This window comes from Camponotus vicinus, unplaced genomic scaffold (assembly GCF_025532165.1).
Source record: "Camponotus vicinus isolate PSW18456_S1 unplaced genomic scaffold, iyCamVici1.0 SCAF_4, whole genome shotgun sequence".
NCBI classification, from domain to species: Eukaryota; Metazoa; Arthropoda; class Insecta; order Hymenoptera; family Formicidae; genus Camponotus; species Camponotus vicinus.
Genome location: NW_028141976.1, coordinates 3,400,689 through 3,412,771, shown reverse-complemented (window position 1 = coordinate 3,412,771; position 12,083 = coordinate 3,400,689). Strand labels below are relative to the sequence as shown.

Here is a 12,083-nt window from a genome sequence, read left to right as displayed (position 1 = left end):
CGTGGGTGTCCGACGTGTGCGCGTGATCGCGGGGCTTTTATTGTGTCTCGTAAAGAAGAAGCGAGAGAAGGAAGAGATAGCTAAAGTGTACGCGACAGCTTGTCTCTGACCCGATTTTACGAAAGGGCCTCTAATCGCGCGGTTGGCGAGCGTTTTTTGCGACGCGATCGACATCGTCGTCATCGTCGTCGAGAAGAGAAATGTGCGTTACACATGAACGAAAACCTTCACAGAGACTAGACAAAGTGGCAGCGTGACTTCACCTGCGTGATTATCGATGGCAGGCTACCGTCTCGGTGATTCATTAAGTCAGAAATTTGCATGAGTGTACTCGCCTTTTGCAAACTTTTAATCGTCTTACGCGATTTTCTTTATCTCGATATATTTCTCAAAATATGAATCGATAATAAATACATCATTTATCTTAAGATCTAATAGATTATACTCTATCTCTCTTCTGCCATATATATGATATGTTATGTATTTTTCATCTTGAGCAATATAGTATTCCCGAAAAATATAGAAAATTCCACGCAACCAAAAATTCCAATGAACCTCGCTTCGCGGAATAAATTCCGCGTCGGGAGGAACCCAACTCACGCACAAAATAATTAATTCGCCAGAGACGCACGCCAATGCAAATGTGTCGAGAGACACGCAACAAGAATCGTGTCTCGTAGAGTAACGTAGAGAAAAAAAGGCGCGCGTTGTGATTCATCGCCAATTATACCAAAAAAGAGAGGGACAGTCGTGCTGACTCAATGACTATTGTGTGTTTACTCAGAAACTAAATCTCCCACCTCGTATCGAATGATCATAACGAGCGTACTTGCTTGCTCGGTCGATCGACTGCGCGTTTCCGCATTTTGTTTCTATCTTTTCGGAATTTAGATAATTAAATCTCTCGAGAAAGTACATCGTTATCATGATGAGTCGATGACGGCAATCAAGCGTCAGCAGAAATTTCCTAACGTCTCCCTCTCCTCTCTATTTCAAATCATAACATAACGATAATAATAATACATATTCGCCAGCGCAATGAACTCTTGTACTTTCCGTAAAAATTACTCGTAATTTCATGTGTAAAGAAGGAGATTTCATTTTATATATTCTTTCTTATCTATTTTTTATATATTCTTTCCACGGGAAAAGTACGAATGCGAATTTTCTCATGCGCTCTAGTTGTTAAAAAATAATAAATAAGCCGACAGAGAAGCTGGAAACGTCGTATCATAAATCGTATATTCAAATATATCGTATCAAGCATGAAACGAATGCATTCATCTGGAAATGATGGTTCGTGCATATCATTTTCATCTCTCGTCGAGATCAGTTTGTCAAGCACGGTCGACGATTAGAGGGAGAAAAAAAGAGAATAGGCGTATTCTACTCGCTTTCCGACGATTTCAACTGCGTTCAAGAAGGAAAGGAGCTGCTTTCTCTCCTGATTTATTTATATCTTATGCATCGCTTCTTTTTGGCGCATCGCATTATCATGCATTATGGCAGGACGGACATCTATCGTTGTCTATTTACTTGCGCACCGAAACACTTTGGGAACAATGCAACCAACCGAAAGTTGTGATACGAAGTTGAATCGCGCTCAATTTTCTCAGAAGATTCCGCTCGAAAGATACTCGGGATACCGAGAGAGGAGTTGTACTTGGGGTTCACGTGATCTTGGTAATTCCGCGGGAAGGAGAGAGGTATATTCTTGGGAACGGTAATATTCCCTCTCTCGATATTTCTGCGTGTGTTTTGTTTAGTAATAGCGGACGGTGTATATATTCCATAAAATCGCGACGGTAAACGGGCAAACGTGCCATGTCGGAGGTTCGTAAAAATCGAGATTGCACTGTAAATGTAGTTGGAGGACGTGCCGAGTATACACGTACTTGCGTGGCAACCGTTTTCTCCGAAAACAATATTGTACACCGTTTTACATCGTCGATTCCCTCGTACACCAGTCTCATATTCATTCCATATCTCGCAAAATATTTTTCTCATGCTTTACAATACACTTTTATAGATCTGCATGCTGTAAACGTAAGAGACATTCGTCCTTCGGCTTCCGAGTCGCAAGAGATGCTCGTTCGTGTCGCGAGTTGCCGTAATACCTCGTCGAGAAAGGTGTCATTTGCGTCGTTTGCAAGTGTCAATTTTCCGCTCGGCTCGGAAATGTTGCGGCAATTCCGCGGGAAAAGGAGTGACGCGAAATTTTTTTCTCACCGTCGAAAAAATACCGGGAAAAAATGCAAGATTTTACATTTTATTGAATATCATAGTTGTTATTGAAAAGTGCGTTTCCGCGGGCGATGTAACTCGACGTGGCAGACACGCTTTTCGCTTCCGCGAATTCGCGTAAAGCAGGTAATGACTGGAATTTCGTCATTATTGCCGCGACAGGCGCAATGCTTGTGGGCCCATTCTGTCGCCCCCCTGCCTTCCCCCCGTGTCGTGTTGCATTCGTTCCCGACGTAGAGAACGTGGCCTGGAACGGCCTCACGTTCGAGCTATCTGTTGTAATCTCGCTAACGATCTAACCGGTAGCTCCTTTGCGATTTTTCGACGCACTGCTCGAAATTCATATAAATAATACGTGCAAAACAATACATGTAATACAATCTACATTTTTTGATTCTGTCGAAAGCAAGCAGGTGACGAATGATAACTTTGATCAAACAATTACTTAGATCTTTGTCATAGAAAGAATAAGAAGAAAAAAATTTTTTTTTTTCGCGAAAACAGATGTTTGCTATTTGCACCTGTTGCATTCTAAATGATTATTCATCTGATATTACTCATTCATTACATTCCTTATGCAACTACAATCGTATACTCTACGTATACTATTTTAAAAAAAGAATAGATTACTTTAAAATATTCTTTCAACGAAGTCGCGAAACGTGAGTGCGTAGAAATGCAGATTGTTCATCAACGTTCTCGCGTCCCTTCCTGCTTATTAATAATCTGTGTAAGACTCGCGATGCTGCATTCCTTTGATAATTAAAGTGGAAAAACCGCGAGCGTTTTATCAAAGTTAAATACTGATAAATGTTTCTGCGTTTCCTTTTAAAATGATTTATTTAATTACAACTGAAGTAAAAAGATTACCGAGTATCTGGAGGCTGATATCTCTTCAGATTAATAAAAACAGGAAATGTTTCTCATAATGGACATTAGATGTCCAAAAAAGACTAATAAAATTTGTAACGTGTAAAAAAGTTGTAGCGAATAAACATACGTCGAAATTGTTGCGAGGAAAAGTACTCGGTCGTTTGCCTTTAATCAGTTTCTCGGTAAGATAAGTGCGCGATTGCAGCCGGACACAGCGAGCGAAAAGACAAGGACCCGGACTCAGACGTCATTAGGATATATATAAAGAAAGAAAACCGCAGATACCGCGAGCCGATTACTAACATGAGAGCTTATAGCATGAGTAGTCCGGTCAGCGCGTAATTGTGCGTTAGGTGCCGCCGATTCTATCCAGTCGGCGAGAGAAATGACTCATGCGACTTAAAGTAGGTCGTGTATTAAGAAAACTTATCTAAATATCGGAATTTTAATTCCTCTTTAAAAGCATACCTGTCGCATTACACTTTGTTGCACTTTTCTTTAAACAGGATTCTACTCTTCTTCCTTCCCCTCCCTTTTAATCTCGCGAATTTTTCTCAATCATAGTTCTCTCCGACTGTCACGTCCCGTCACTTCTCTGTCCATCCGTCTCACCATTACTTTAAAATTATCTCGGTACCGTGCAGTAAGATAACGGTAAGAGCATTCGTGAGATACGTCTGGAGAGAGAGAAAGAGAGAGAGAGGAAGTTTAAAACTTTTCCAACCTTTCGTGTAACTTTTCGTTATCAAAGGGACGTAAAGGTGACAGGCCTTCGCGCGCTTAATTTTATACCGTCCTACATTTGAAAGGCAATTCCGGTATACTTGCCTGAAAGTACCTCTCTCGCGCTTTTCCCACTCCTAGCCAAGTCTCAGCGCGCTCCTGCCACTCGTGAAACTTCATTCCTCCTTATCGTTCAAGCTCAGCATCCGACTGATACACTCGGCGAAAGTGTTCGCGATCGCGATGACGATCAATGGTCGACTGACTACTACCTGTCGCTGCGCTCGCAGATGACTCACGTGCGTAAAGAATCTGCGGCGTGCGTAAGACGCGACGTATGTATGAATGAAAATAACGCGCGTTGCTACGGTAACGAGGTGAGAGACAGTAGGATAGAGAGGGAAAGAGAGAGAAGCGTGGGTGTTTGAGGAAGCACGCTTTTATGAATGAATCGACGACAATACCATGCAAGTAACGCGTCTCAAAACGGTATCTCCAGTTTATAAACGCACCGACCGTTCCCGTAAAGGATTTAACACCTTGTTGGTCATAAAGGGTGATCAAAGCGACATCCCTCGTAGTCTGCATCGACCGCAACAAAGTCCATCGCCATCGCCGCGAATCCGCCCCCACATTAATCGCGCGACGCAAAAATAGCCACGTTCAATGGCTCGTTTTATCCTTGAAAAGCCTAATTTTGTCGAAAGCGACAAACAGATTTGTGGTAGAATCTCTGAAAATAATTGGTCATCATCGCGAATTGAATAGATGGCGAGTGAAAAGTTGTTTAATTGCGAAACACACATTTTCCATGTGCTTGGCGAGAAGACTCTGCGATCTCTCGTAACGATTATTATTATTAAATCCACGTTTCGCGTAAAGGCACTATCATTATTGCCCGACGTGCGTGTATGAATCGTTTGTGTGTTTCGCGCGACGAATACGCGAAATGTACTCCGGTACTTTTTGCGGGCGCGGAAAAAGTTGCGTAGTCGAAGGTCTCGCCTGCGAAAAAGTTGCCGCGGTGGAAAAAGCGCGAAAGTGTGACGACCTGCTGCCTACAAACCTACGTATGTAGTGTGTCGAGTGTGTCGAGTGAGTTTAAGCATGCGAGTAAACATGTTTAGCGACTGCTCGAGAGATTTGCAAAGGTTCTCAAAACGAGACAAACCGCACGAGACCACCAGAGAAGAAGTATTCTAGAGACGGTGGCTCTTGCTTCCCGTAGATCCGATATCTCTAATATGGTTATTAACTATTTTAGTTATATATAACACATACGCAGGCAAAAATCGAGCATCGTGTCGATTCTCATCAACATGTTTCAATGATTTTGTGAAAGTCAGCTTGAAAATCAGCGTGAAAATAAATGTTAATTAATCGCGAAAAAGTCCCATCATAGACAAATCGAGAGAGAGAAATAATTCCTTAATTTATTTATTTCAGGGATTAAATCGCAAAAGCTCCGACTGCCATCCACTATGCGTGTCGAATAGAGACGAGCGCTGTCGAAATGCACGGGCGAAATTCAGCTTAATTCGATGATACGATTGTAACCAAACGCGAGCCGCTTTTCATTTGCGAACGATTAATTTTGCATCCGCGCGCGCGCGCACGCCCACGCGTATCGGACTCGCAAATCGTTGAGTTACGCCCACGTTCACCATCACCAGCGTATATATCGGTGGGAATGCAACGAGATTCGCAGACTTCGTCCTATTATGTGCGAAAGCCGTTCGTAATTCATCGTCGATGCGTTCCGACACAACGGCCTTGTTATCAACAACGGCCACTTTTAAGCCGTTAACCCCATGTCGAGGGTTTATCTCGTTCGCTCGCCAAGTAAATGGCCAATTCTTTTTCCTTTTGTTCTTTCCGTTTCAACGATTCGCGCAGAAAAACACGCACTACATTATGCATGTCGTAAAAATCAACGAGGCAAGAAAATGATTCGTCATCGACCTTGGATAAGTCGCGGCGCGAACGCTCTCTCTTCTTTCTCTCGCGCGGAAACATGTGGAAAATAATCGCGAAACTATAAAATTGCGACAATAAACAAGCGGGCACGTGGAGTCGGTGCATCGTACGTCAATTTCAGCTTGTAAATTCCAAGCGTCGAGGCATTCTGCATAATCTCATTGGACGCACACATATATCTAATCAACGTGAATTCGCAGTTGGAGGATTTATCCGAGCGAACGGAGAGTGCACGCACAATCTGCTATTTAGTATGCGGCTTAGTTGTAAAACGTACCACGTTCTCGTTAAGTCGTTAACGAGCGTCCGCGAACGTGAGGAAAAATTGCAACGAAATCCCGGAAGAGGCAATCAAACCGGAATAAAAATCAAAATAATTTTTTCGCATTACGCGGATTTTAGAAATTTAGTAACAAAATCATATATTCCCTAGTTTTATTTTTATCCTTGCCCGATTGACGGAATATCAATTTCTGGCAGTTATTCGTTTCAAACATTGACCGAAATAATCTCTATTAGTAACAGTCCGATACTCCGAAAATTTTCTAGCCAAGTTTCGAAATATTTCCCTTAATTCATTGTCGGCTCTTGCTCGTCTCGCGATTTTTTACAAGACAAAATGATTATACTCCCTTTCAGTTTAATCAAACTCTTTGTCCGCCCTTTGTCCGTCTAATTAATTTGCAGTCGTGAGATTAACAAAACTGCGAGATTATTCTCGGCGATCTGTTTCCATACTCCAGGTGTAGAGTGTTCGGATTACAGCGCTATCAACTCTCGTTAATTAACGTCGTTAAGATAACGCGATGACGATAATGAGTACTGCTAGTCTCGCATACTCCACTCACGCATCATTGATTACTGACATTCCACTATCGAAATATTTGATAGTGCCGCGCGATTAACTCGACATAGTAATATATGGGACAAAAAACAGCTCTAATGATTATGCCTTTTAAGGATAAAGCAACGTGTATTTTTCATCGCTCTTCGCGCTATCAAATCGTCTCATCTAGTCTAGATCTGCGAAAGTCGTATTTAAATGAAATCTACGACACGCGCAATCACCTGCGTAATTGAAGAAATTTCGCTTGTATATTCAACGGTCGCGACAATCAGAGGTGGAGAAAGTGAGGAAGCGAGTATTGGTGAGTCATCACCGCGGCCTCTAACAAGACACCTCTTCTCGGCAAGATGGTTTTAATGAGATTACGCCGGCTGCTATCTCGGCGCTTAAGCGCAACTGAACAAACACGGTTCCGCACCGAAGCGTATTTACAGATTTGTCGATCGTGTCCTTGAAAAATTTCGAAATACTCGAACGCTCGCGGTCGAAAGATCAAGCTTGGTCTTCCCTCGTACGGGGAAAGTCCATCTCGCGATTTAACATGTATCGTGCAGGCACGCCGCAATTCACATTTGCATTCGCACGCGGGAGACTTTCGCGGAAATCCTGTTGCTCTGCCGATTCTTTGCCAGAGACTCGATGAAATCGGCGCAATTAACGTACAATGTTTTATTCGTCGAAGGAATGCTAATTACAACGGCGTTAAAAACTGTTGACGTAACTTACAATCCGCCTGACAAAATTGACTGTGAAGTTTTCCGACCTATTTGCTTACATAATTGATAGAGGCGAGTCTTTAGGTAAACCAGCTCTGAACACGCCCTAAGGACACGATTTTTAGCATCTTTGGTTGATATAAATTTTAATGCACCGCGGGGATCGCGTTTCTCGGTCGAGCATTCCCTACTCTCATTTTTAAGCTGTCGTGCACTTTATCGTGATGCAAATATTTTCGCAAATTTGTGTGTATCGTCATATTTTTCTATACACTTTATTTAGATTTATGGTAACTTCCTTGTTGCGTCTCTATCATAATTTCTCGCTCGCTATTAGATTTCTATACAACCTTATTTGTATTGAAAATTAAAGTTGGATTACTTTAGCGAGTTTAACTCGGTCCCCGCAGAATAAGAAGAAAAGTTTTACGGTCGTTGAACATTTAGAAAAGTAATCAAAGGAACGAGCTGCGAAGCGCGAAAGTAAAACTCGCTGATTATTTTCTCGGGAGGAGAGAGGTACTGGATAATTTCAAAAGCGCTTCCTACTTTCCGACGCAGGTGTATAACCCCATGACAGCCATCTCCAAGGGGGCCGGGGCATCGAAGGATGCTTGTTAATTAATAAAAACGTACGCGCGGACACATTTTGGGACGAGCGATTTCTCCCGGGCAATAAACCCCGATAACACAACGAGATTTACATGGTTCATCAAGTTATAACGTACGTGTACGTTGTACGTGCATCAGTATCGACAATTGGTTTCTCCTCGTGCATATTTAACGCCGTCAACAAGGCTACATTTCGCCTCGTCGGTCTCCGACCACGTCAAATTCAAATAATTGAATGCGCCGTAAAAATATTCGCGTATCCGGATATTCGATACATGGCGTACGCGAGTTGTCCCGCGTTATTAAACGGCCCTTCCTGTTCGACGTAACATGCGACTTGCATGCTAATCGAACGGATCTGTTAATGTCGTTTCGATCGACTAGTTTCGCCACGTGGGTGGAACACGACTTTGCGGCTCTCAATGCGGATTTCTCTGCGAACCCTCGGTCAACTCTACGAGATTTCTAACAGCAACGTAAATTAACTCACCCTTCCCTTCTCTTGTGTCGCGTGTTCTTTGGATCGCCTACTCACCTGCAAGTCAGAATAACGAGGATTAGAATTATATTACGTAGTCTTAATATACGCATGCGTTACTCTAAAAAATATCTTCTTTCAAATTGCGATTAAAGCATATTAAAACGGTAAGTTTGGATCGAACAGAGTTTCTCATTACATCTTGACCTAGATTGGCATGTGTGAGCTTTATATCAAACAGGTGTGCGCACGTTTCTAAGATCGCTTTCGCGTCGGACGAGCGATTCTAACGAAGGATCGCGCCAATAAAGGCGCCAATAAAGTGCAATGACTGACTTGAATTGCATCAACGTGTCGATGCACTCTGCGACGCGCTGATAAAGTCTATTAGGCTTTTGTGATGTTCCGTCGTTTCTTATCGCCCTGTTACGGAGAATTAGCCATCTCACCTCGCTAATTTCGCGGTACGAATGCAATACCGGGTGAAACCAAAAGAACCTCAGCGATTGATATTTATCTGCCCCTCGAGGAAAATAAGAGTTCTCTTCGATTGCGAACATAGTGCATTCACGAGGGATATTTTTTCCGCTTTCTCTCTTTCTCCGTATCCCTTTTTAAACTATAATTTTTTCAAGCAATTAACCAGGTAAATTCGAAACGAGGTGCTAATGATAAACGTATCTTTAATGCGCCTTAAACACACGTACTTTCACCAAATATCCCGCTGTGCGAAGACATTAAAATCCAGATAATTATCAAATTCTGTTATTATTTTTAACACATGTGTTACTTTTTATCTCTAAAATGAATTATGTAAAGAAGGTACGTTATAGAGCGTATTAATTAAATATATGCGAGTCATTTTCACTTTTAATTGGTGATAAAACTCAACGTCCAGTAAAAATGTTTATGTTGATAAAAATACCGGGTCAGACCGGAACGATGTCGTGTGAAACTTTCAAGAACTTTCTGTGTGTCAGAGGTGCCTGCGAAATTCGTCGAAAAATTTGCATCGTCTCGACTTGCGAAATCGATAGGGAAACTTTGACCCACTAATCACTCGATGAATCGTCTTGTTGCGTTGCGTTATTAGCGATTCGCGAATGCGACAACAGTGTCGTATGACGCAACCGTATTATACGCGGAAACGTCAGCAGACAATGACATTAAATCGCATTACTGACACCGATAATATCGCCGACTAATAAACTTCCCGAATGCATTTTTTGCTCAATAGAAAAGCGCACGCGTCATCAGCGGACAATCTTGGCGTCTTGTCGGTTTTAAAAGTGGTTTGCACTTTGTCGTACGAGTCATCAAGACGATTAGCAAATTCGATAATATGTGTATAAATAGAATCATCTGTATGTACATCATGTCTACGGAATGACACAAACAGTAATATTCAAAGTTTCAGATAGAGATGGAAATGTCATATATATTCGACATTTAATATAACACAAAAATGAATAAAATTTCGATACTCATTATTTTCTCATTTATATTCATTCGTTCAGACGCGTGCGATTCTTTATCTCGGGAGCATCCTTGAAGAATGACAGATCACAAATGTTTCTTCTCGAAGGAGAAACATCGGCATATATCACGAGGGGTTCCCGACATCCCGATAACGTTGGGAAAAATATTAATGAATTTTTTTAGCGATACCGCGTGTGACTAAATATTTCAGAAAAATCCCATTATGGCGATTGCGACGAAAATAAAAGGAGAGAAGATGAGACGAGTGATAAATGACACGATAACGCGCGACCGTCACGGCAAATGTATCTTGCGGCTGCTACGACGAACCGCGGAATCCACATAATGCCATTCTTTCATGCGTGATATCTAAGAGGTCGTCGGATTTCGCGATCCATTATGGGGCGCGCGATAAAGATACGTCCACTCGCGTACAATTATCGATAAACGCCGAGGCTGTCAATCCTCGTAACTTAGATCCAAGGCGAAGCGTTATATCCTATACTTTTCAGTTTTAATAAAGCTCCGGAAGATCAAAAATCAAAAATCACATTCCGGAATATTCAAGCGACGCGCGAAATACGTTTCATGAAAAAAAATCATGCATAGTTATTTATCAGCTGATGCAATCTTCGCTTAACGATAAAACTTACTCCTATTCGTCGCAATAATAAAATATCGTGCTTAAAGATCTCACCGTGGAGAACTTGATGTTCAGGAAGTTGTAGTACTTGACCAGGAACTTCATTATACTTGAAGAATAAAGCGGAAGAGATCCGTCCTCTCTTAACATATACAACAATATCGTAGCAATTATCGTCTTTCAAGTTCTGTGAATGTATCGAGGATCGATAATACAAGTTGTTAAACGTGCGAACGACCGGCGCGTGTGAGAAAACGTATTGCACTAAACCGCCGAGAGACGTAAAAGTGTCGGAAGGCCTCACGATAAACTCACTATCGAGCTGTCTATTATCAGTGTAATGACTCGTCGATTATTCTCATTCTCGGCAAATCGCTCGCGACAAAAGCCATAAATTACAACGATCAAATTTATCCGCCACGATTCTGAAAAGAGATGCACATTCGATCTTTCTTTCTTTTATCAAGCTTTAGAAGAGAGGCGCGATTCATCGCGCGCGAACGCTGATTGCACCGGTGATCCAAGATTAATTAAGCGTTCCAAAGTAGATCTTGATTACACCGTTGATTAATCGTTGTCTATTTTTAAAAACGAGATATCGACATACGACCCAGACTCAATTGAGGGATTTTGCCGCGGTTCACCGAGAAGAAACATTTAGTATAACTCTCGCGGACGAAAAAAGGCGTAAAAAACGTTACGCAATCGCGTCAACTATAATTGGGTCGACGCGCGTTTACGCGTTTCGACTAACGAGAGGAACTGACAACGCGCCGCATACACGCGTCGGAAACGAACGTACACGTGTTACTGCCGTGTTTCAAACCGCCACTTTCTAATGCACCGTGAAATGCAGTGCGCGGACTGCATTGTAGGAATGCGCGGCACGTTATTAATATGTTCTGTTGCGAGATATCGCGTGAGATTCTTTTATCATCGCGCGAGTTATCATTTTTTAGCGAAAAAAATCGCAAAAATTTCGCAAAGCTTATTTAACCCGCTTCGCGGTTAATCTCTAGTTACTATTTTTAACTCGCAATTTAATATCATTTTATCACCGTGAATTAGTTTACACGGTACACAATGTTTCACATGTTTATCTCCATCGTTAACGATATCGAATCGAATCTGCAATCTCGAATGTGCTTTATCGAATAAAAAGAAACTAGAACGACAATGCGCCCTCGATTGTTGGACGATTCGCAACGTGTGCACGCGTATCCAAAGATCGACCCACTTTTTGCCTGAGATTGCGGTACGATCGATCGAGCCCTCGAGAATGCGTATTTATTCAGGCAATGTCAATTAATACCGCCGTGATCGTCGCGCCGGCGTGGATTATCATAACGGTGACCCGCTTTATCAAGGGCCGAATCGATCCACCGATTAATTACGCGACACTGCACAAATTGGCGTCTCGCGGAACAATTCTCTCCCTCTCGCTGCTCGATCAGCTGATCGATTCCGATACAGCTAGTCGCGCACTCCGCG

At 42.2% G+C, this 12,083-nt stretch overlaps 2 protein-coding genes across 8 annotated transcripts in view; one reads left to right on the top strand and one right to left on the bottom strand.

Moving 5' to 3' along the window:
* The window catches only part of LOC145971238 (uncharacterized), a 140,286-nt gene that overhangs the window by 39,166 nt on the left and 89,037 nt on the right, over positions 1 to 12,083 (bottom strand). For 2 of the 4 annotated variants that reach the window (XM_083098698.1, XM_083098699.1), the window contains exon 3: positions 8,483 to 8,527. The exons of the other annotated variants lie outside the window; for them this stretch is intronic. In XM_083098698.1, the coding sequence (XP_082954824.1) occupies positions 8,483 to 8,527 (45 nt within the window). The remainder of the gene's footprint in view (positions 1 to 8,482; positions 8,528 to 12,083) is intronic. 4 annotated transcript variants of the gene reach the window in all.
* LOC145971247 (coiled-coil domain-containing protein 43) overlaps positions 1 to 12,083 on the top strand; it is a 60,420-nt gene that overhangs the window by 41,294 nt on the left and 7,043 nt on the right. The window lies entirely within an intron of this gene.